This window comes from Trachypithecus francoisi, unplaced genomic scaffold, assembly GCF_009764315.1.
Source record: "Trachypithecus francoisi isolate TF-2019V2 unplaced genomic scaffold, Tfra_2.0 Contig01461, whole genome shotgun sequence".
Lineage (NCBI taxonomy): Eukaryota > Metazoa > Chordata > Mammalia > Primates > Cercopithecidae > Trachypithecus > Trachypithecus francoisi.
The window spans coordinates 2,504,952-2,530,883 of NW_022681433.1; the positions used below are offsets into that span (position 1 = coordinate 2,504,952).

The window sequence follows — 25,932 nt, forward strand, 5'->3', positions numbered from 1 at the left end:
GATTTGTTAAAAAAACGCCAAACTAGGCCAGGCGCGGTGGCTCAAGCCTGTAATCCCAGCACTTTGGGAGGCCGAGACGGGCGGATCACGAGGTCAGGAGATCGAGACCATCCTGGCTAACACGGTGAAACCCCGTCTCTACTAAAAATACAAAAAACTAGCCGGGTGAGGTGGCAGGCGCCTGTAGTCCCAGCTACTCGGGAGGCTGAGGCAGGAGAATGGTGTAAACCCGGGAGGCGGAGCTTGCAGTGAGCTGAGATCCAGCCACTGCACTCCAGCCTGGGAGACAGAGCCAGACTCCATCTCAAAAAACAAACAAACAAACAAACAAAAAAAAACGCCAAACTTTTAAGCACTGGAATAGAATTATACTTTTGTTGATAGTGGGCTATAATGTTTTTTTTTTGGAGTCTGGTGAACAGCTGTGGTAATGGAGACTTCCAGGGAGGACAGAAATGAGACTTAAGGAATTATTAGTTACCTAGCATGCACCTGTCACATATCTCTTGCTAATACTTACAGTGCTAAAGAAGCTAATGTTAACTCAGTGCATGTTATGTGCCAGGTATTCTGCACATGCATTTTTGCATCTAATACAACAACAGCTCTAGGTTTTAGTATTACTTACTTTACCCATTTTACAGAAGGAGGAAACTTGAGACTGATACCTATTTTACGGAAAGAGGAGACTGAGACACCAAGCAAGTAACTGATCCAAGGTCACACTGCAGAAGATTGCCACCCAAGCAGTCTGACTCCAGAGCCTGTTCTCTGAACTGCTTTGTGTTACCATTTTACCTTAACTCCAAAGCTTATTTTAGGGATGAGAGGTTAGGAACCTTGTTGCTAAGTATTCCTGTAGCATGTCTCCTTGGAGAATAAGAATATGGTCTTGCCCCAATTAGGAGACATCTGAGCCAGCCTGAGATTTTTTTATTATCTGGTAGATGTCTGCCTGGATGCCCTCTGAAAACTATGCAGATAATTTGACTGCTTATGTCTGTGTGAAGAAGAAGTAGTTTCACTTACATTTTTTCTTGTTACTTTATAAAGACTGACACTTTGAAAAAGCATGTTTGAGAACTATTAATACAGCAAAGTCCTTCCTGGTATAACAGATAATTAAGGATGGGTAAATGTAAAACTTGTTTAAATTAACCTGAGGACCTTTCAATTTGTTGGGTTAGAACAGAAACCTTTTTTCTGAGTGGCCATATTTTTTTTTCCATCTAAGAGCGTATTTGAGAAATTAGATGATGCATTTAGTTTTAGACATGTTTTTTACATACTGACTTCAAGGGGCACTGATGTATATTTATCTGATAGTTTAGTGACTGGATTTGGAGCTCAAAAGCTGAAACTAGAGATGGAAATTTAAAAATTTTTTGATATATGCATTTACTTAATCTGTGTTATAAACTGTTATAGCAGAAAGGACTTTGGTGGATTTTAGAGGCCTGGCTGTATGTTATAGCTTAAGTCCTGATTTAGGAAACAAAAATTCTAGTTTTAGTTCTGTTTTGCCTGTAGACTGTGAGAACTTGACTACCCCAATTTACTAATCAAAAATGGAATCACTGATTTAGATCTTCCGTCTTGTCTATTACTGAAAGAAATGTAAGATACCTGGGCTTTGTTATCAAAGATTGTAAGAATCTTTAATATCTCTAGGTGCTCCCTCTGGATCAGGTATCAGAAAATGTATTCTCAAGAATCACGTTGATACCATAGGGTATATAAGTACACAGGGGAGAGGAAGAGGAGCAGGAAAGATGACAGAGCATCAAAGACATGATTAAGCCAGTAAAATGCTTTTCTTTACTTACACATTTTCAGTTTATGGGCTTCTCTATAGAAATAAGCAAAAACAACATCCCTGAGCAAAGGTGTCTTTTTCTGCCGCAATAAGTGGCTTGGTGATTGTGGGAAGCCATTTCAGTTTTGATATATTACTGTTGGTTGTTAGTGTGTACTATAAGGTGTGGGTATGTTGATTACTTATCCTGATTTTTTAGATTTCTGAAAGACAACTATTAAAGCACAGTAGCAGTGTGGAAGTGCTGATACGGAAAGGTACATGATAGCAGTGGAAAAGAAAGTGAAACTTAAATTTACCTAGATGTATTCACACTGACCATTGGCACAATGTCATTTTGCATTTATGAGCAAATGGATTTTGAAATAGCCTTCTGGAACCTAATCTTTTACAGAGAAACTTCTATATCAGCAAACATCCCTTGATTCTGGTTATATTTTCTTACTCTGGTTTTTCAAACTTATGATAATAGTTTCCTCTTTATCAGGAGTACGTCAGTTATTCTTTTTTAAATAAAGGATATTTGTAGAAATAGCTTAAATATCTAATAATATTTATTTATTGAACACAGAGTCTTATTCTGTAATGCAAGCTGGAGTGCAGTGGCAATCATGGCTCACTACAGCCTTGAACTCCTGGGCTCAAGCAATCCTCCTGCCTCACCCTCCTGAGTAGCTAGGATCACAAATGCACACACACCAACACAGCCAGCTAATTTTTTATTTTTTGTAAAGACGAGGTCTTGCTATGTTGCCCCGGCTGGTCTCGAACTCTTAGTCTCAAGTGACTCCTTCCCCACCAGCCTCCCCAAATTCTGGTGTTACAGGTGTAAGCCACCATGCCTGGCTTGATAAGGTATTTAAAACAGTATTTGTCATCAATATAATCCTTTTTGTCATCACTGTGGGCACACAGGTTTGGGAGGTACAGAAGAAATTTTAGACAATGGTTATTTCCTCAGGAGAGGTTTTGCTTCAATTGTCTTGGTGACTGACACATTGCCGTGCAAATAATTGGCACTCAAACATGTATTCAGTTGAATTAAGGGAACACAGTTTTCAAATGTGAGACAATGTACTACAATTAATGCTAAATTGGTTCTACAGACAGTAATTGCTGTGTTTTTGAAGGGAGCAGTCCTTACAGTTTGAGGCATAGATGTTGGGAGGCTTTGTGAAATAAATGGGGCTTGAGCATTGAATGGAAAAGATGGGATTGAATGCTGGCAAGTTGAATGGGGGTGTGTTGCAAGCATGGGAAATAACAGAAGTTGAGAAAAGAGGCAAGATTGAATAGTTTGTGTGGGGGAACATAAGGCAGGTCTGCTATAGGGAATTTGGTTGGATAATTAAGGAAAAAGGTATTATAAATAATAATAGGTACAAGACCAAATTTATCTATCTGTGATCAATTTAGATCAAAACACTTTTTTTTCCTCTTCTAGATATGGCACATTGCTTAAAAACCACCTGAATGTGCTAAAAATACTTTCCCAGTGTTGGAGTTAAACTTCCTGTTAAAAGGGAGTGGATGAGAGTGGGAAATTTGCTGGTTTGGAATTTAGTGTAGTGAGTAGAAATGTCATCTTGAATTGAATTCTTAATTCTTACTTTATTTTGACTTCCTGCTAGGAAAATCACAGTCATCCATGATGGCCCTTAAAGCCCAGAACATGGCCGGGCGCGGTGGCTCAAGCCTGTAATCCCAGCACTTTGGGAGGCCGAGACGGGCAGATCACGAGGTCAGGAGATCGAGACCATCCTGGCTAATACGGTGAAACCCCGTCTCTACTAAAAAATACAAAAAAAAAACTAGCCGGGCGACGAGGCGGGCGCCTATAGTCCCAGCTACTAGGGAGGCTGAGGCAGGAGAATGGCGTAAACCCGGGAGGCGGAGCTTGCAGTGAGCTGAGATCCGGCTACTGCACTCCAGCCTGGGTGGCAGAGCAAGACTCCGTCTCAAAAAAAAAAAAGCCCAGAACACACAGGGACTTGGCTTTACAGAAATTAGGAAGTCGATTAAGGGATTTGGCTGGCATGTACTAGGTGGATTTACGTTTTCAGGGAAACTGATTCACCAGGTCAGCTTCATCCCCAGACTTGTCTCTTTAAAATTATTAGGAAATTACTGGCCATCCTTTCCTTGGAGTCAACTTCTTTTTTAAAGTGTTTGTATTAAAACTGTAAATGCTAATTCAAAGAACTAGATGTTATTTAATGTGATTCTTTTTATATCTTTCTTTTTATGCCACATTTATGGCCATAATCATTTGATGAAAATGTAATGATTGTGATAAACACCTGAAGAATTTTTTCCTTTTGTTAGTATTGATAACTTTTTTTTTTTAAATAGGCAAACATCTTTGGCAGACATTTTAAAAGCCTTTCTCCCTTCGCTGTGAAATTGTTTTCACTGCTAAGTTGCGTTTCTGTTTTTCTACTATTGTAAAGTGCAGCTCTTTGCATGTTCTAATTTGCCATGACGTGGTCAAGTGCTGTTTCCTTCCTGTTGCTTGCAAGCCTATGCTAGAGATAAGGACACATTTCAGTGCATTAAAAAAGAAGCCACTGAAGACAGGCTTAAGCATGGTAACTTTTAAAACATTTTACTTATCAGAAGCCTTTTTAAAGAACAGAAAGAGTGGGCTTTAATTTCTGCTTATTTTTAACAGATTTAAAAATAGTTCTTACTAAACTTTAAATGTATTCGATTTTAAATCCTTATATAAATCCTCTATTAAAGGTGAAAATATATATGTTATGAAATTACTCATGGGGTAGCAGTTTCTGTGTGTGTGCTTTGCTGAGTTGGTGAAAAGAAGGAAATTGTTTATATATCCTTTATTGCGATTACAACCTTCATTATTGCTGGGGTTTTTGACCTTTTTTTTTTTTTAATATTGAGTACTTTAACAGTAGTTTAACTGTAGAGTGGGGGAGAGAGGCATAATTTTCAGTAGTGAGAGATGATCTTAGCAGGAGCAAACTCTTCAAAGAAAATATGTAACTTTTTAAAAACAGCGTATGTTCATTAGTCATGTCAATTTTATTTAAAAACGTTAATAAAGAAAAAAATGCTTCGGCGATACCGCCCTCTCTATCAGTTATTATATCCTGAGTGGCTGATTGCTTTTTCATAACTAATCTACGTTTTTGTTTTTTAGGCCAAGAAGCTTGAGAGAAAAATTTCAGGAAAATTGTCTCAATTTGACTAGAATATCAATGAACCAGGAAAATTGAAGCACCTTCCCTGAAGAAAACTTGGGTGTACAGTAACTCCACAGACAGAGCTGAGGGTTTTTTACCCAAATCAGTCACTGGATTTTGCCGCCTGATACGTGAATCTGTTTGGAATTTTTCTCATGTGGATCTAAGGGGAATGCTTTATTATGGCCGCTGTTGTCCAACAGAACGACCTAGTATTTGAATTTGCTAGTAACGTCATGGAGGATGAACGACAGGTATGAGATCCAGAGAAGATTTCATTTTAATGATTTTATCATCATTTTTCTATTCATGTCGGAAAATTATTTCCTTTAAAAGACAATGAGAAACTATTAAAAGTGAAAATTTATAAATGAAATATTTGGAGGAAGTACGATACTGTGTTTTAAGCACCAGTTAATTCATTAAGAATAAATCTTCTCCTTAGCTTTGATATGGTAACAAGGAAGTAAAACTTTGGGTTTAGCTTGTTTTTCTATAAAATGTAAAATTTAGTGTAAAATTACTTAACACTAAATGCCTTAAGTAATTATTTTTAAGTACTTTGAAAAGTTCCAGAGAATATACTACCTTTTAATGCATGTGGTTAATTAATGTTTGTAATCGTGGGCTGCTTCTTCGAGTAGATGAGACAACGTTAGCGGTCCATAATCATACATCATTTCAGTCCAAAGCATGTGACTCTGAGGAAATTACTTAACTTCTCTAGATCTAGATTTCATCATCTGCAGAATGAGGGAATTGAACTGAAGAATTTCTAAATCGTCTTTCAGTGAATTTCTATAAGATGTGCAAATTACTGTTTTCAGTATATAAAAAAGATCTAGGAGATACTGAGTAAAGGATCTAAGATTAATTTTAGTCTCCTTCCCCTCTCCCCACAACACACACACACACACAAAAGAACTGCAACGAGGCTAAAGTTTCTTGGGACTTTACAGGTAACTTCATTTTAAACAAGTTATATAGGTAATGTAAGATATGATATGGGAGAATTAGTGTACATGTTGGAGAGATTCAGGCAGGGTACTAGGAAAAATATTTTGAGAACCAGCCTCAAGTTGATTTATTACTGAAATAAGCCTAATACTAAACACCTAATTTTTTAATAGGCCAATTATAATATATAATGCCTTTATTCTGGAAACATAGTTACTGCAAATAATAAAATTCTTACTTTTGGCAGAGTGAATTGAATGATTTTTATAAAATTAAAAATGTTTTTAGCTGTGTTGTCCATTGAAGTGACAGAACAAAAAGTTTATAAATAAACCTACAAAAGGTGAGGATTTGGATTAAGTTGCCTTAATATCAGGGTGAGTTTGGCTAGAGAGGAAAAAAGGTTCGGGGAGAGGATTGCTTGGTCTTGACTAAAAATATATATATATATATATATATTTTTTTTTTTTTTTTTTTTTTTTTTTCTGAGACGGAGTCTCGCTCTGTCGCCCAGGCTGGAGTGCAGTGGCCGGATGGATCTCGGCTCACTGCAAGCTCCGCCTCCCGGGTTTACGCCATTCTCCTGCCTCAGCCTCCCAAGTAGCTGGGACTACAGGCGCCCGCCACCTCGCCCGGCTAGTTTTTTGTATTTTTTTAGTAGAGATGGGGTTTCACCATGTTAGCCAGGATGGTCTCGATCTCCTGACCTCGTGATCCGCCCGTCTCGGCCTGCCAAAGTGCTGGGATTACAGGCTTGAGCCACCGCGCCCGGCCGACTAAAAATATATTAATGGTGATATGGATTTAATCTAGAGACAACAGAAAAGATATTTTAGGAAGAAAGGTGTTTTGAATTTGGTTTAAGACAGGATGTTTGTGCACATATTAAGGTTTGAAACTCTGTTTACTCTGCAGCCCTCTTAAATGAAAGATGATGTGATACATGCCAGGCTTGATGTGGTGAGGTTTGATCTTGGGATGTAGCAACAGAGGACAAAGCCCTAAGCCACTCACTAATATGCTCTAGTTATAGTGGATTTGATACTCTTTGGAACATGAGAAGTGAATTTTACAGTATGGTACCATATTCATATATGTGTCTGCATAGCCTAAAATAATGTTTTGCAAAACAACACTTATACACTTACTGTGTATGATACACTTAGTTTGTTTTGCAGAGGTTATTTATGTTTTTGGAAAGGGAGAGGGTACTGTTAGGTTAACATCAGCATGTACATATATGTATTTTCTTAAGTTATTTATTTTTGTTTAACAAAAATGAATCTATGTGCAGGTATTATTTTATAAGTATTAACCATATAAGGTAAATACGAATCCCCATTTTATAATGAGAAAATTGAGATATCAAGAGGTTAAGTCACTTTCCTGGAATCATACAGCCAGTAAGTAGTAGAGCTGCAATTTGAACTCAGCCAGTTTGATTTTTACTCATGATATTTTATATATTCTTGCAATAATGTGTGACAATCTTACTGTGTTATAATCAGCATCAAAATGTTTAAAACTCTTCATGAGTTTTGCTGTCTTCAGTCTGTGGCCATCAGCATAGCAAATTTAACTGCTTTGCAGGAGGGTAGATCCAGTGCTGTTGGTGATATTAACATCTTATCTAACCTGGGGCTCTACCTCGCTGTTTGCTTATTAGCTTAATTTGTTTTTAATAGAAAAGTAACGTGCCATTTATATTAATAAAATAAGTCATCTAATACAAAGATATATAAAATAACTAGTGAAAAATCTCTCTTCACCCTTACTCCTAATTTTGTTCTCCTTCCCAGAAGAAACTAGTATTAAGTATTAATATTTTGTGTGTAATTTTTTAGAAAAATGTCTGAACAAATGAACATATATATATACAAAACTGCATACAGAGGTTGCTTTTAAGACACAAATGAAGTCATGCTAAATCTTTTTTGGGTCTCATTTGTTTTCACTTAATATATTATAAATATTTGTGTATATATTGATTCTACATCATTTACTATTTTACATCATGAGCAGCCCATTATTTATTTTACAGTTCCTGATCATGGCTGCTACCAGTATTTTGCTATGATGTACAATATTGCAATGAACATCCTTGTTTGGAAGGCAGTAGATCTACCTAGTAGTAGCAGTAGTTAAGAGCTCAGGTACTGAAGTTGAAATGCCTGGGTTGAACCCTGGCTCTGCTGGTTACTATGTCTGTGACTTTGGGCAAGTGACTCAACCTTTCTGTGCCTTGGTTTCCTCATCTGCAAAATGGGGATGAAAATAATAGAACCTAAATTATAGGATTGCTGTGAGAATTAAATGAGTTGATGTTTCTAAAGCTCTTAGAACTATGTCTGGCTCATAGCTCATATTTACTGAGCACTATAATTTTGTCATTATGTGTGTGTGTGTCGTCTATCTTTGTACACTTACGTGATTATATCTGTAGGGTTATTAAAAACAATTACTGAGCTTACTAAAAACATAAATACAAATAATTCTTTTAAAAGGCTGTGTAACATGGACATAAAGATGGAAACAGTAGACACTGGGGACTACTAGATGGGGGAAGGAGGGAATCGGGCAAGGGTTGAAAAGCTAACTATTGGGTGCATGCTCACTGCCTGGGTGATGGGATCAATCATACCTCAAATCTCAACCTCACCCATGCAACAAGCAATATACCTGTGTAACAAACTGCACATATACGCCCTGAATCTAGAATAAAAGTTGGGTGAGGGAGGGAAGAGGGGCTGTGTTAGTTTCTACTGCTACTAATAGGGTATTTCCCAAACCATTATCAACAGAAGTCCTTTTTTTTTTTTTTGCCCAGTCTTTAGGGTGAAAATGACATTTGACTATTTTAATTTGCATTTTCTTGACTACTAGTGGTGAGGTGGTTTATTATTTGTTAATTTTATTTATTGTCAACTAGAGTTTTCTTTGATTTACTTATTAATATATCCTTTTGCCCAGTGGAAATCCTTTAAATATTATGGTTATTACATTAGAATCATTGATATTTTCTCCCAGTCTGGTATTGTCTTTTAACAATGTGATACCTTGTGCTCTATAGAAATTTTAAATATTTTTAACAAAATATATCAGTATTACAAACTAATAATATTAGTTTTGGGGGCTTTTCTTGCCTTCTGCTTAGGAAAGTTTTCTTCACTCCTATCACTCCTAAAATTAGTATATATTCTCTTTACGTTTTCTTTTTTCTTTTTTTTTTTTGAGACGGAATCTCACCTTGTCATCCAGGCTGGAGTGCCATGGCATGATCTCCACTCACTGCAACCTTCGCCTCCCAGGTTCAAGCGATTCTTCTGCCTCAGCCTCCCAAGTAGCTGGGACTGCAGGCATGCACCACGACACCCAGCTAATTTTTGTATTTTTAGTAAAGACGGGCTTTCACCATGTTGGCCAGGATGGTCTCCATCTCTTGACCTCGGGATCTGCCTGTCTCGGCCTCCCAAAGTGCTGGGATTTCAAGCGTGAGCCACTGCGCCCGGCCTACATTTTCTTCTAGTATCTTTCAAATGCTTAGCTCCTCAGTCCCTCTGCAGTTTATTTTTGTATGATGTGAGGTATTCATGATTTGAAGATTCCCCCCCATTCCCACAAATGGTGGTGTTAGCCCTTCGCCATTTATTGAATCTTTTATGTTTTTCACACTTAAACTGCCACCTTTGTTAATACTAAATTACCATATGTACAGGCTTCAGTTTTGAACTTCCTAGTGTATTCTCCATCATTGAACTGTTTTTGTATTGTGCCAGTATCACATTGTTTTCATTAGAATCATTTTATAGATTTGATATCCGATAGGATATCCTCCTTCCCCGAAATTAGAATAGGATTTTGAATGAATTTTTCAGTTAGCTTGTAAAGTACATCAAAACCCTGTTGGGATTTTAACTTTGTAAAGTTAAAAAGTATTTATGACTTTTAAAAGAATGTATTCCAAAGTTTTGACTGTTTATAAAATCACTGAAGGCATCAGATTAGAATATATTTTTCATTTTCAGTTATGGTCTAGGTTATAAATATATTAGTCTAAAGAAACTGATACTATTAATATGGTTGCCAGCATTTTGATCATCTTCCCTTATTCAGTTCCTATTTTTCAGAATTGCTTGGCACTCTTGAGTGGAGATGGCAGGGGTCATGGTGGGGGTGTTGGAAAGGAAATGTCAATGCTCTTGATGCTGACAGTTTAAAACTGTTCTTGCTGTCTGCTCTAAACTGGGAATATTTGTAGCTGAGAATGAGGCACTTCTGTGGGAGAGCAACCCCATCAGTATTGAGTGCAATATCCTTTTATGCAGTGGTGCTTTGGTTTGATCTTAACAAGTGTGTTAGCATGGTGAATGTATGAGAATAAAAAGCAAGCAGAAGTCTGTGGATACAAGTTTCTAAAGAGAAGGAGAACTATTTACTTAAATGTTCCAGGAGTTAATTTAATGAAGAACAGCTGGTAGTTCAATGCTTTTTATAATTTTGATGTATTATGTGAAAAAAAAAAAACTATGTTTTTTTCAGTTGTTGGTTTTAAAAGTAGAATTTCTGGCAAATCATATTTATGTTTAATAGACTTAAGTCACTAGAGAGAAGTTTGGTGACATGGAAAAAGTGAACATGTGGAACAACAAATTTTTCTAGACTCTCATCACAATATAAGAAGGTAGTCTCAGCACTTTCCTCTCTAGGGTGTAAATTGGCTTCCTCTGACTGCTAATTCCTGGAGGTTAAAGAGTAACAGTGCCGGGCCGGCGTGGTGGCTCAGGCCTGTAATCCCAGCATTTTGGGAGGCCAAGGTGGGTGGATCACATGAGGGCGGGAGTTTTGAGACCAGCCTGACCAACATGGAGAAGCCCCATTTCTACTAAAAATACAAAGTTAGCCGGGTGTGGTGGCGCATGCCTGTAATCCCAGCTACTCGGGAGGCTGAGGCGGGAGAATTGCTTGAACTCGGGAGATGAGCTGAGTTCGCGCCATTGCACTCCAGCCTGGGCAACAAGAGTGAAACTCCATCTCAAAAAAAAAAAAAAAAAGAAAGAATAACACTTCCTTGCTGTCTTTTATACAAGCTGCCCAGTGATTTTTTTTTCATACAGTGTTTGGGAAGCACCATTCAGTGTAACAGAGGTAAATGCAAAGTGCTCTGGATACTGAGAATGGATCATTGACTGCACTGCAACTTTGGGAATGCTTCACCATGGAAGTTGAACTGGATCTCAAAGGAGGATCTAGTTTATCTGACAGATGAATAAGAGGAGGTGTTCTAGAGCAGCAGAGTGTAGCTAAACTTTTAACAGATTATCTTGACTTCATTATCAGTCCAAACACCTTAACCTACAGAAGCTTTTCACAGTGTGCCTGTTTCACACTATGTAATTTTCCAGAGTGCTTTCCTGCTTCCCCACTGTTTGCTCAGAAATGATCTCCCACATTCATACCTGTTGCATCTTGAAGTCTAATAATCTTTGAAGATTTTAGAACAAAACATACTTTTTCCAGGAACTCATCCTAAAATAATTCCTTCAAGAATTAACAACTTGGCCGGGCGCGGTGGCTCACGCTTGTAATCCCAGCACTTTGGGAGGCAGAGGCGGGTGGATCACGAGGTCAGGAGATCGAGACCATCCTGGCTAACACGGTGAAACCCCATCTCTACTAAAAATACAAAAAATTAGCCCGGTGTGGTGGCGGACGCCTGTAGTCCCAGCTACTCGGAAGGCTGAGGCAGGAGAATGGCGTGAACCCGGGAGGCGGAGCTTGCAGTGAGCCGAGATCGCGCCACAGCACTCCAGCGTGGGCGACAGAGTGAGACTCCACCTCAAAAAAAAAAAAAAAAAAAAAAAGAATTAACAACTTTATCCTGTTATTTCTGTGTTGCTTATTATCAGTCTCACATTTGCCATGTTAAATTTTCATATACACTTTACTAATTTTTTCAAATAAGTGCTAAATTATTTGAAGTAAGAGATTGTCTTTTTTCCCCTTAATATTACCAAAGCCTTTAATATCATTGAGTCCTCTTAAAGATTTTTTTTTTTTTCATTTTTAAAATCTGTTGAATAGTCGGGCACCGTGGCTCACGCCTATAATCCCAGCACTTTGGGAGGCCGAGATGGGCGGATCACGAGGTAAGGAGATGGAGACCATCCTGGCTAACACGGTGAAACCCCGTCTCTACTAAAAAATACAAAAAATTAGCCGGGCGGCCGGGCGCGGTGGCTCAAGCCTGTAATCCCAGCATTTTGGGAGGCCGAGATGGGTGGATCACGAGGTCAGGAGATCGAGACCATCCTGGCTAACACAGTGAAACCCCATCTCTACTAAAAAATACAGAAAACTAGCTGGGCGAGGTAGCGGGTGCCTGTAGTCCCAGCTACTCGGGAGGCTGAGGCAGGAGAATGGCGTAAACCCGGGAGGCGGAGCTAGCAGTGAGCTGAGATCCGGCCACTGCACTCCAGCCTGGGCGACAGAGCGAGACTCCGTCTCAGAAAAAAAATCTGTTGAATAAGTGATCTCTTCTGTAAAATAGATAAAACTTACCTGTTGCTAGATGATCTGGGATGTATATGTGTTCAGTTATGGTTATGGTCCTGATCATATCAGAAGATCTCTGAATGTTGAGAGGGTGATGCTTTGCCCACAGCTCTCTTGACTGCAGAATACATTTTCCCGGGACCTATTGTCCACATTCTCATTTGGTGCAGGGATAATGTAGCTGTGTCACCACAGTTCTAAGACCAGAAACAGATGTTCATGAAATCTTTTTTCTAAAGTATTTGGAACTGTTCTGTTGTACATTTAGTGAAAAACACTTCAAGTAACTTTTATTTTTATTTTTATTTATTTATTTATTTATTTTGAGACGGAGTCTCGCTCTGTCGCCCAGGCTGGAGTGCAGTGGCCGGATCTCAGCTCACTGCAAGCTCCGCCTCCCGGGTTCACGCCATTCTCCTGCCTCAGCCTCCCGAGTAGCTGGGACTACAGGCGCCTGCCACCTCGCCCGGCTAGTTTTTTTGCATTTTTTAGTAGAGACGGGGTTTCACGGTGTTAGCCAGGATGGTCTCGATCTCCTGACCTCGTGATCCACCCGTCTCGGCCTCCCAAAGTGCTGGGATTACAGGCTTGAGCCACCGCGCCCGGCCCAAGTAACTTTTAAAGATCGTCATTGAAATTGTAAATAAATAAAATGCGTTAAATGACAGTTGTTCACATTTATTAAATCTGGTTGTGGGCATGCGGATGCTTTTGTTTTTCCCTCTACTCTGTTGTATATTAAAATCGGTTTTCCAAAAAACAAAAATCAGAGAAACTAACATTCATATAGAGCTTTCCTTTTTCCTTATATACTATTTCCTGTACGTAAGAGGATAAGTCACACCAACCTGCCATTTTTTCAACTGAAATGGCAAGATTCTGTGAGGTCAGAGATTAGGTGTACCTCATAAAGTAAGGCAGAAGGAATGAGTTGATAGTGTTTAATGTGTAACTTAGCACCAGTGATGTGAAGGGCAGGAAGCTGGAGTGTTGCTACTAATTTGTACATGGACTCAGTGCATCCTCTGTTATTTACCTAAAATTCCAGATTCTATCTGCTTTGGTTGCCTTCTCTTTAAATCTTGTCATATCAAACTTAAGAAATCCACTAAAAGCTTGGCCATTTGTGAAACTAACAAAGGTTGCTTATTTCTTTTCAGTATACTTTGAAAAGTCTTTATCAAAGGAGTTATGTCTTAGAGCCCCCAGGTACAAGCCTGACTGCCTTCTGGGGGATATCTGACTTTGCATAAGGGCTGAGGCCCTCTTCAGGTTAAGTGAAGGGACAACCCTGCCTGTGGTCTAACATTTGGCTTATCTCTTTGCCCATTCTTGGCGGCAAGGAAGCTGATAATTGTTACGAAAGAGGAGTCAGTGTGGAGAGTAGGAACTTATTACTCTTTTTTGCAAAATCTTCCTTTAACGGCCCCCTAGCCATCCCACAGAGGCCCAGGGATAACGTCCTGAAATGAGTAAGATGAGATCATTGTATAGGGTAGAACATGGACTAGATGGGCTCCAGAAACTTTCAGTGGTGAATTTTAGTATGTAGTGTTTAGTGAGCATCTTGCCCCATGCACTGTGCTTTACGAGGATTATCCTATTTAATAATTAACAATCCTAAGTAGTAGTTGCTCCTAATTCTCACTACAAAAGAGTCATGTGAGGCTCAGAGAAGGGAAGCAACTTACCTGTAATGTCATAGCTACTAAGTGATAAAGCTAGGAATTGTAACCCAGCCTGTGCCTTTAACCACTAATTGAATAATGCTAGCCACTGCAACATGTAAGTGGTGAAAAGTAGTTTAAATTATGGAAGAATTATTATATTCTGTATTTATGATTTTAGCAAAAAAGTTATTAATTCTAGCTAATTTGTTAGTATAATTACAGGTAGATGGTTCTTATGCCTCGCATACCTGTGTATGTACCTTTTTTAAAAAAAAAAACAGTTTTATTGCAATGTAATTCACATACCATATAATCCATCTACTTAAAGTGTACAAATCAATGGTCTTTAGTTTATACAGAATTGTGTGTTTATCTCCATAATCAATTTTAGGACATGTTTATCACCTCAAAGGGAAATCTGTACCTGTTAGTAGTCATGACCTATTCTTCCCCACTCTTCCTAGCCCCTGGGAACTATTAATCTACTTTCTGTCTCTGTATGTTTGCCTATTCTGGGCAATTACATATAGTAAGTGGAATCATAGAATATGTGCTATCTTGCGACCAGCTTCTTTTACTTTGGCATCCTGTTATTAAGGTTCATCTGTGTTGTGCCATGTATCATTACTCCATTCTTTTTATTACTGAATAATATTTTATCATATGGATATACCGCATTTTATTTATCCATTCTGTACACGTTTTCAAAGAACAGTTGTTTTGGTCAGTTTCTTGTGGGAAATAGAGTTGGCAACTTCTTCTCCCAGAAAATACTCAATCACCTGGAATATCCTTGCTAGGTAAAAAAAGGAAGTTAGCACCTCTGTTGCTTCTAAATATAACTTAAAAAAAAAATTCCCCCTAACATCTGACACCTTTGATGTGTCTTAGTTTTGCTATGTGATCTTGAAAATTTTTGTCTCCTTTCCATTTCAGTGAACACATAGCACATAAAAGATAGGCAGTTATATAAACAGTGTTACTGGCCTTTTTTATAAAAGAGGGTCATTTTCAACATATTTAGAGAGTACTGATGAAAATAATTGTGGTTGTGTGTTTCAGAAATAGTGACCAAAATTCTCAATATTAGAGCAATTCTTCTTTTGGAAAATTGCTAAGGAATTGTTATTAGAAGTGCTACATTATAATATTTTGACTGGTAAACCTTTGTAAGCTGACCCATTTACTCTGTTCCCACTTAACGTAATGTTGAGAGAAAGTACTGAAGATATGAGACCAGGAAACTTATTAGCAGGATGATGCAAAGATTAAAGTTAGGAAAGAAGTTTCCCTCCTAAAAGGTGATCTTTTAGGTGACAGTTTAATGATTTATTATATTTTCTGGTTTTACATGATTTGTGCATTTTCCCCATTCTACTTTATTTTGTGGCATATGCAAAATAAAAACAAGAACATTTAGAACAAACTTCCATTGTTCTGTTGAAAAGGAGCTACTGGGAAGCCCAGCTATCTGTAATCTCCTCCCTCCCCTTTCCTACCTCAGTGCACACATTTGGAAATAATTTATTATTTAAAGACTTAGGTGGGAGATGATTTTTTAAACAGTGATTGATTAGTGTGTGTTCAGTCCACTTCCTACAACTTTGACATAACATTTAATCATGAAAACTGATGTTTGTCAGTCAAGAGTCTGTGTGATATGGCATTAAAAAAAAAACCATCAATTTGGGAACCTGGCTCTAGCTGTGTGACTTTAGACAAGTTTTTAAATACCACTGAGCTTTATTTCTTTCACCAAAAATAACAGAATTACTTCCCAAGGTTATGAGCATTAAATGTTTATGCAATGCATTTACCTATAGCATGGCACATGGAAGTCATCAATAAATGTAGCAGTTGCTGTTGGTCCCGCAGTTCTCATATTAATGATCTGAGATAAATCAAGGAAAAGCTTTAACAGCTCTTGTCTTACACTGGATAATCTCTGTTACCCAATTGGTAAGTGAGTGATGAAAGTGAGTTTTGTGACTTGCGTTCCAGTTACACAAATTCATTCAGATTGTTTTGTTCTGTTGTCACATTTTTCCTTTGGTAATCCAGAATGTCTGGCTTGATTCTAGAATAAACCAATAAACTTGTGACTCAGGATTTTAAAAATCTGATAGACTTATGCTGTAAGGGAGCATTTCCCTTTAACATTTGTTTTGACGTAGTTTGCCTTGGCGTAGTTCAGTTGTTTTGGAGTACCACTGATTTCTCCCATACCTTTGAGCAGGTAGCATGAATCTTCCATTCTGGGACAGGCTCTGTTGGAGCTAAACTGCCTATATTCAAGAATGCCTTGCCTCATTTTATTCTTTGCTGTGTACATAGGATTCTTGTCAAAGTCTGTCTTTTTGTAGCAGAAATTGCCCCTTTATGATTTTATGTAAATTATTCGAGTTATATGGAATCTGCATGTTTAAAACACTTACCAATCTGGTAGTGACTACTCTGATGTTTATTAATCTACTTAGTTTGTAAGTAAAGTAAACATTTAAACATGGTTAATATGTACTATACCCCCCCCCCCAAAATCTACTGGTTTGTTTACCTCATAACTGATTCCGTTTACATATACCCACACACAACAACCCACGAATACTATTAAGCTTTCAAAGTGGACATTCCAATAAGAAAACAGATCATGCTCATTGACTCTTACTTTTTGAGATGTATGGCCAAATTGTAATTTATCCTAGTTACAAAAAGAAAAATCTAGGCAAAGACTAAAGAAAGCCAATTGTCATGACACAGTTATACTAGGATTAGACTTTGTTAAAAAACAACTCCACAAGGATTTGCAATGGAATTTCAAACATTATCTTGGGGAATTCTGGAGAAAAGATGATTTTACTTAGACCTTTATGTTTTTGATGGTGCTGTGCAAGAGAGAAGCCAGAATTCTTTCAGAAACACTTGAACACTGGCCAGGCGCAGTGGCTCACGCCTGTAATCACAACACTTTGGGAAGCCAAGGTAGTAAGATCGCTTGAGCCCAGGAGTTTGAGACTAGCCTGGGTAACATAGGGGGACCCTGTTTCTATTTTTAAAAAAATAGCAGGGTGTTGTGGTACCTACCTGCCTGTGGTCCCATCTACTCAGGAGGCTGAGGTGGGAAGATCACTTGAGCCTGGGAGGTGGGGGCTGCTGTGAGTTGTGATCCTGCCACTGCACTGTAGCCTGGGTGACAGAGTAAGACCCTGTCTCAAAAAAAAAAAAAAAAGAACAGCTCCAGTCTCCAACTCCCAGCGCGAGTGACACAGAAGACCGGTGATTTCTGCATTTTCAACTGAGGTACTGGGGTCATCTCTGTAGGGAGTGCTGGATAATCGGTGCTGGTCAGCTGCTGCAGCCTGACCAGCGTGAGCTGAAGCAGGGCGAGGCATCGCCTCACCTGGAAGCGCAAGGGGGAAGGAAATCCGTTTTCCTAGCCAGGGGAACTGAGACACACAACACCTGGAAAATCGGGTAACTCCCACCCCAATACTGCGCTTTAAGGAAACAGGCACACCAGGAGAATATATCCCACATCTGGCCGGGAGGGTCCCACGCCCACGGAGCCTCCCTCACTGCTAACACAGCAGTCTGCCGCAATCTATCAGCAAGGCAGCAGCGAGGCTGGGGGAGGGGCGCCCGCCATTGCTGAGGCTTAAGTAGGTAAACAAAGCCGCTGGGAAGCTCGAACTGGGTGGAGCTCACAGCAGCTTAAGGAAGCCTGCCTGTCTCTGTAGACTCCACCTCTGGGGACAGCCCACAGCTGAGGTCCAATAGGGGAAGCAGCAGGGGCGGTGCAGACGCGAACGACTCTGTCTGACAGCTTTGGGGAGAGCCGTGGATCTCCCAACGCGGAGGTTGAGATCTGAGAACGGACAGACTGCCTGCTCAGGTGGGTCCCTGACCTCTGAGTAGCCTAGCTGGGAGACATCCCCCACTAGGGGCAGTCTGACACCCCACACCTCACAGGGTGGAGTCATCCCTGAGAGGAAACTTCCAAAGGAAGAATCAGACAGGTACACTCGCTGTTCAGCAATATTCTATCTTCGGCAACCTCTGCTGCTGATACCCAGGCAAACAGGGTCTGGAGTGGACCTCAAGCAATCTCCAACAGACCAACAGACAGTCCTTCTGACTGTCAGACGGAAAACTATCAAACAGGAAGGACACCTATACCAAAACCCCATCAGTACGTCACCATCATCAAAGACCAGAGACAGATAAAACCACAAAGATGGGGAAGAAGCAGGGCAGAAAAGCTGGAAATTCAAAAATAAGAGCGCATCTCCCCCTGCAAAGGAGCGCAGCCCATCGCCAGCAACGGATCAAAGCTGGTCAGAGAATGACTTTGACGAGATGAGAGAAGAAGGCTTCAGTCCATCAAACTTCTCAGAGCTAAAGGAGGAATTACGTACCCAGCGCAAAGAAACTAAAAATCTTGAAAAAAGAGTGGAAGAATTGACAGCTAGACTAATTAATGCAGAGAAGATCATAAACGAAATGACAGAGATGAAAACCATGACACGAGAAATACGTGACAAATGCACAAGCTTCAGTAACCGACTCGATCAACTGGAAGAAAGAGTATCAGCGATTGAGGATCAAATGAATGAAATGAAGCGAGAAGAGAAAACCAAAAGAAAAAAGAAAAAAAGAAATGAACAAAGCCTGCAAGAAGTATGGGATTATGTCAAAAGACCAAATCTACGTCTGATTGGGGTGCCTGAAAGTGAGGGGGAAAATGGAACCAAGTTGGAAAACACTCTTCAGGATATCATCCAGGAGAACTTCCCCAACCTAGTAGGGCAGGCCAACATTCAAATTCAGGAAATACAGAGAACGCCACAAAGATACTCCTCCAGAAGAGCAACTCCAAGACACATAATTGCCAGATTCACCAAAGTTGAAATGAAGGAAAAAATCTTAAGGGCAGCCAGAGAGAAAGGTCGGGTTACCCACAAAGGGAAGCCCATCAGACTAACAGCAGATCTCTCGGCAGAAACTCTACAAGCCAGGAGAGAGTGGGGGCCAATATTCAACATTCTTAAACAAAAGAATTTTCAACCCAGAATTTTATATCCAGCCAAACTCAGTTTCATCAGTGAAGGAGAAATAAAATCCTTTACAGATAAGCAAATGCTTAGAGATTTTGTCACCACCAGGCCTGCCTTACAAGAGACCCTGAAGGAAGCCCTAAACATGGAAAGGGATAACCGGTACCAGCCATTGCAAAAACATGCCAAAATGTAAAGACCATCGAGGCTAGGAAGAAACTGCATCAACTAATGAGCAAAATAACCAGTTAATATCATAATGACTGGATCAAGTTCACACATAACAATATTAACCTTAAATGTCAATGGACTAAATGCTCCAATTAAAAGACACAGACTGGCAAACTGGATAAAGAGTCAAGACCCATCAGTCTGCTGTATTCAGGAGACCCATCTCACATGCAGAGACATACATAGGCTCAAAATAGGGATGGAGGAAGATCTACCAGCAAATGGAGAACAAAAAAAAGCAGGGGTTGCAATCCTAGTCTCTGATAAAACAGACTTTAAACCATCAAAGATCAAAAGAGACAAAGAAGGCCATTACATAATGGTAAAGGGATCAATTCAACAGGAAGAGCTAACTCTCCTAAATATATATGCACCCAATACAGGAGCACCCGGATTCATAAAGCAAGTCCTTAGAGACCTACAAAGAGACTTAGACTCCCATACAATAATAATGGGAGACTTCACTCCACTGTCAACATTAGACAGATCAACGAGACAGAAAGTTAACAAGGATATCCAGGAATTGAACTCATCTCTGCACCAAGCGGACCTAATAGACATCTATAGAACTCTCCACCCCAAATCAACAGAATATACATTCTTCTCAGCACCACATCGCACTTATTCCAAAATTGACCACATAATTGGAAGTAAAGCACTCCTCAGCAAATGTACAAGAACAGAAATTATAACAACTGTCTCTCAGACCACAGTGCAATCAAACTAGAACTCAGGACTAAGAAACTCAATCAAAACCGCTCAACTACATGGAAACTGAACAACCTGCTCCTGAATGACTACTGGGTACATAACGAAATGAAAGCAGAAATAAAGATGTTCTTTGAAACCAATGAGAACAAAGATACAACATACCAGAATCTCTGGGACACATTTAAAGCAGTGTGTAGAGGGAAATTTATAGCACTAAATGCCCACAAGAGAAAGCAGGAAAGATCTAAAATTGACAGTCTAACATCACAATTAAAAGAACTAGAGAGGCAAGAGCAAACACATTCAAAAGCTAGCAGAAGGCAAGAAATAACTAAGATCAGAGCAGAACTGAAGGAGATAGAGACACAAAAAACCCTCCAAAAAATCAATGAATCCAGGAGTTGGTTTTTTGAAAAGATCAACAAAATTGACAGACCGCTAGCAAGACTACTAAAGAAGAAAAGAGAGAGGAATCAAATAGACGCAATAAAAAATGATAAAGGGGATATCACCACTGACCCCACAGAAATACAAACAACCATCAGAGAATACTATAAATGCCTCTACGCAAATCAACTAGAAAATCTAGAAGAAATGGATAATTTCCTGGACACTTACACTCTCCCAAGACTGAACCAGGAAGAAGTTGAATCCCTGAATAGACCAATAGCAGGCTCTTAAATTGAGGCAACAATTAATAGCCTACCCACCAAAAAAAGTCCAGGACCAGATGGATTCACAGCTGAATTCTACCAGAGGTACAAGGAGGAGCTGGTACCATTCCTTCTGAAACGATTCCAATCAATAGAAAAGAGGGAATCCTCCCTAACTCATTTTATGAGGCCAACATCATCCTGATACCAAAGCCTGGCAGAGACACAACAAAAAAAGAGAATTTTAGACCAATATCCCTGATGAACATCAATGCAAAAATTCTCAATAAAATACTGGCAAACCGATTCAGCAGCACATCAAAAAGCTTATCCGCCATGATCAAGTGGGCTTCATCCCTGGGATGCAAGGCTGGTTCAACATTCGCAAATCAATAAACGTAATCCAGCATATAAACAGAACCAAGGACAAGAACCACATGATTATCTCAATAGATGCAGAAAAGGCTTTTGACAAAATTCAACAGCCCTTTATGCTAAAAACGCTCAATAAATTCGGTATTGATGGAACGTACCTCAAAATAATAAGAGCTATTTACGACAAACCCACAGCTAATATCATACTGAATGGGCAAAAACTGGAAAAATTCCCTTTGAAAACTGGCACAAGACAGGGATGCCCTCTCTCACCACTCCTATTCAACATAGTGTTGGAAGTTCTGGCTAGGGCAATCAGGCAAGAGAAAGAATCAAGGGTATCCAGTTAGGAAAAGAAGAAGTCAAATTGTCCCTGCTTGCAGATGACATGATTGTATATTTAGAAAACCCCATCGTCTCAGCCCAAAATCTCCTTAAGCTGATAAGCAACTTCAGCAAAGTCTCAGGATACAAAATTAATGTGCAAAAATCCCAAGCATTCTTATACACCAGTAACAGACAAGCAGAGAGCCAAATCAGGAATGAACTTCCATTCACAATTGCTTCAAAGAGAATAAAATACCTAGGAATCCAGCTTACAAGGGATGTAAAGGAGCTCTTCAAGGAGAACTACAAACCACTGCTCAGTGAAATCAAAGAGGACACAAACAAATGGAAGAACATAGCATGCTCATGGATAGGAAGAATCAATATCGTGAAAATGGCCATACTGCCCAGGTGATTTATAGATTCAATGCCATCCCCATCAAGCTACCAATGACTTTCTTCACAGAATTGGAAAAAACTGCTTTAAAGTTCATATGGAACCAAAAAAGAGCCCGCATTGCCAAGACAATCCTAGGTCAAAAGGACAAAGCTGGAGGCGTCACGCTACCTGACTTCAAACTATACTACAAGGCTACAGTAACCAAAACAGCATGGTACTGGTACCACAACAGAGAAATAGACCAATGGAACAGAACAGAGTCCTCAGAAATAATACCACACATCTACAGCCATCTGATCTTTGACAAACCTGAGAGAAACAAGAAATGGGGAAAGGATTCCCTATTTAATAAATGGTGCTGGGAAAATTGGCTAGCCATAAGTAGAAAGCTGAAACTGGATCCTTTCCTTACCCCTTATACGAAGATTAATTCAAGATGGATTAGAGACTTAAATGTTAGACCTAATACCATAAAAACCCTAGAAGAAAATCTAGGTAGTACAATTCAGGACATAGGCATGGGCAAGGACTTCATGTCTAAAACACCAAAAGCAACGGCAGCAAAAGCCAAAATTGACAAATGGGATCTAATTAAACTAAAGAGCTTTTGCACAGCAAAAGAAACTACCATCAGAGTGAACAGGCAACCTACAGAATGGGAGAAAATTTTTGCAACCTACTCATCTGACAAAGGGCTAATATCCAGAATCTACAAAGAACTCAAACAAATATACAAGAAAAAAAAAACAACCCCATCAAAAGTGGAAAGGATATGAACAGACATTTCTCAAAAGAAGACATCCATACAGCCAACAGACACATGAAACATGCTTATCATCACTTGCCATCAGAGAAATGCAAATCAAAACCACAATGAGATACCATCTCACACCAGTTAGAATGGCAATCATTAAGAAGTCAGGAACAACAGATGTTGGAGAGGATGTGGAGAAATAGGAACACTTTTACACTGTTGGTGGGATTGTAAACTAGTTCAACCATTATGGAAAACAGTATGGCGATTCCTCAAGGATCTAGAACTAGATGTACCATATGACCCCAGCCATCCCACTACTGGGTATATACCCAAAGGATTATAAATTACTCTACTACAAAGACACATGCACACGTATGTTTATTCCGGCACTATTCACAATAGCAAAGACCTGGAATCAACCCAAATGTCCATCTGTGACAGACTGGATTAAGAAAATGTGGCACATATACACCATGGAATACTATGCAGCCATAAAAAAGGATGAGTTTGCGTCCTTTGTAGGGACATGGATGCAGCTGGAAACCATCATTCTTAGCAAACTATCACAAGAAGAGAAAACCAAACACCGCATGTTCTCACTTATAGGTGGGAACTGAACAATGAGATCACTTGGACTCGGGAAGGGGAACATCACACACTGGGGCCTATCATGGGGAGGGGGGAGGAGGGAGGGATTGCATTGAGGAGTTATACATGATATAAACGTTATGCACATGTACCCTAGAACTTAAAGTATAATAATAAAAAAAAATAAATAAATTTACATGAGAAAAAAAAAAAAGAACAGTAAAACAAACTTGTTTCAGTTGTAGGTCTAATACAGTGATCATTTAGAAGATAACTATCAATCTATATGTAATACAGAATTTTTTATCCAAGCGTTAATTGAGATGAGACTTTCATTATGACTTAGTAATAAATTCTAAGTAGTTTATCTATAGGATCCTGTACTGGTAGTGGTTAAACTTGTGGACTCTGGAGTCAGATTGCCTGGGTTCAGATTTCAGCTTTTCCTGGCTGGTTGACTAGTAAGTGTCAATAATATATAGCCTAGTGTTGTTGTGGGGATTAAGTGGATAAAGCCATATGATGTCTTAACATAGTAGCTGCTTCCATCATCACCACATTAGGGGTACCACTGTATTCTATTTTATAGTTTATTATGTTGAAGAACTCCCAAAGACAGAGCCTAGAGAACACTTTTTACACAGCGCTGTAGTGAGTTTTTGTAGTTGAAAGCACTTTGACTATGTCAATGACCAGACACTTGAATTGTTTTTTCCCCTTAATTAAACATGTTTATCTATGTGACATTTATAGCAGGTACATAATACATAAAAATTAGGATATTGGAGAACAAATGCCATTGGGAAATGAGGAGGCTAATAGAGACAAGTATGTTTTCTTGTCACAGATATTAATCTTTGGATGTTAACCTTTTTGCCAAGAAAACATTACTTGCCTTAGTCTTGAATACAATGTAAAGATAACACTGCCTAACATCTTGTACAGCTCTTTGTAGTTTACGGTCTTCTCAGTATACACTTGGATCCTTACAAGTCACTGTATGATAGAGATCGTATTCTTCTCGTTTTCTATAGTGTAATGTTATCTTGAATTTATTAGTAAGTAACCAGGAGACCTGTATTAGAATCTTTCACCTATGATGGATTTGTAGGGCAGGGTTACAAAGGCATCCAGACTAATTACTGTTCAAAGTAACCTAGCTGAATTACTAAATAAGTCTAGATTCCAGTTCTGATTTACTAATACTCTTAGTGAGTATCAACTGGAGGATAATTTGTCTTTTAACTATTCATTAATTTCCTCGTTAATCTTGACAATACTTGATTTGTTTGTTTATATTTTAAGGGATGATGGGATAATGCAGAACAGTATAGGGATTTGATATGTCATTTGAGCTAATGCATTGAAATATTTTAAGTTTTTGGAATGGTAATAATGTAGATTTTTTTTTCTTTGAAAGTGTGCCAGTAACAATGAAAGAAACTGAGGAAATTGCCAGGGAACAATCCCCACATACACAAAACCAGTAGGCCCAGATAGTTTCGTGGGTGAGTTATTTTTAACTTTACCAGCCCTGATGACATAGTAAGACTCTATCTCTACAAAAGAATTAAAAAATTAGCATGATGCGGCAGCCTGTACCTCTGAGCTCAGCTGCTTGGGAAGCAGAAGTGGGAGGATCTCAAGCCTAGGAGGTAGAGGCTACAGTGAGCCATGATTGTGCCACTGCACTCTAGCCAGGAGTCTCACTGACAGAGACCCTGTCTTAAAAATTTAATGAACTAATTTAAACAGTTTCAGTTCAGAGAGAGTTTCCTAATTCATTTTTATAAAACTGACATAACAAACTGATAGCAAAACCTGGCAGAATGTGCATACACACATATAAACAATGGTGTAATCTAAGAATTGATATGTTGTTTAATAATTAATGAACATTTATTATCTCTTACCCTTGCCAGGCCCTGCATGTGATATGCAATTTGTATTTTCATGTTTAAAAGCCTGTATGGTGTGACAACTCTTGTTATCCCCATTTTACAAGTCAGGAAAACATGTATAATGAGGAATCTCAAAAGAGGTTGAAGGAATGCATGTTACCCAGAAACACACAACTGTAAAGTGCCACTTGTATTGAAATTGACTGACCTGAGAAAGTCCAAACTCTTAATCATCATGCTAAGGTATAAGAGAGAAAAAGAACCATAAAGGAAAAAGAGAATATGAAAGACTGTTAAGTAAGTTGTCTTTTACACTGATTATATTTAGGATTAGTGCGATTTTTTACTTTTTCCCAAATACATTTATGTATTACACTTTTAAGAACTAGACTCAGGTACGTACTACACCTGTAGTGAGTAAAACTATGATGTTCTTATAATTTAGACCAATGTGTTGAGCAGTGGATACTACAGCTACATAGACTTTTCTGCCTGGTTGCTAAAACTACTTTTTATTTTATAATAAAGACTAGGACCCTGGGTGCAGTGGCTCACGTTTGTAATCCCAGCACTTTGGGAGGCTGAGGCAGATGGATTGCTTAAGCCCAGGAGTTTGAGACCAGCCTGGGCAACATGACAAAACCCCATCTCTACAAAAAACACAAAAATTAGCTGGGTGTGGTGGCACATGCTTGTTGTCCCAGCTATTCATGTCGCTGAGGTGGAAAGATTGCTTG

The 25,932-nt window shown here is 39.0% G+C and overlaps 1 protein-coding gene across 5 annotated transcripts in view; it reads left to right on the forward strand.

The window, feature by feature from the left end:
* ELF1 (E74 like ETS transcription factor 1) overlaps positions 1 to 25,932 on the forward strand; it is a 127,116-nt gene that overhangs the window by 63,317 nt on the left and 37,867 nt on the right. For 3 of the 5 annotated variants that reach the window (XR_004442721.1, XR_004442719.1, XM_033234304.1), the window contains exon 2: positions 4,980 to 5,276. Coding sequence is in view for 1 of the 5 variants with exons in the window: in XM_033234304.1 (XP_033090195.1) it covers positions 5,205 to 5,276 (72 nt within the window). In the remaining 4 variants the exon portion in view is untranslated. Of the gene's footprint in view, positions 1 to 4,259; positions 4,405 to 4,979; positions 5,277 to 15,478; positions 15,503 to 25,932 lie in introns of those variants that run through there. The other 2 variants (XR_004442720.1, XR_004442724.1) reach the window with 2 other exon arrangements.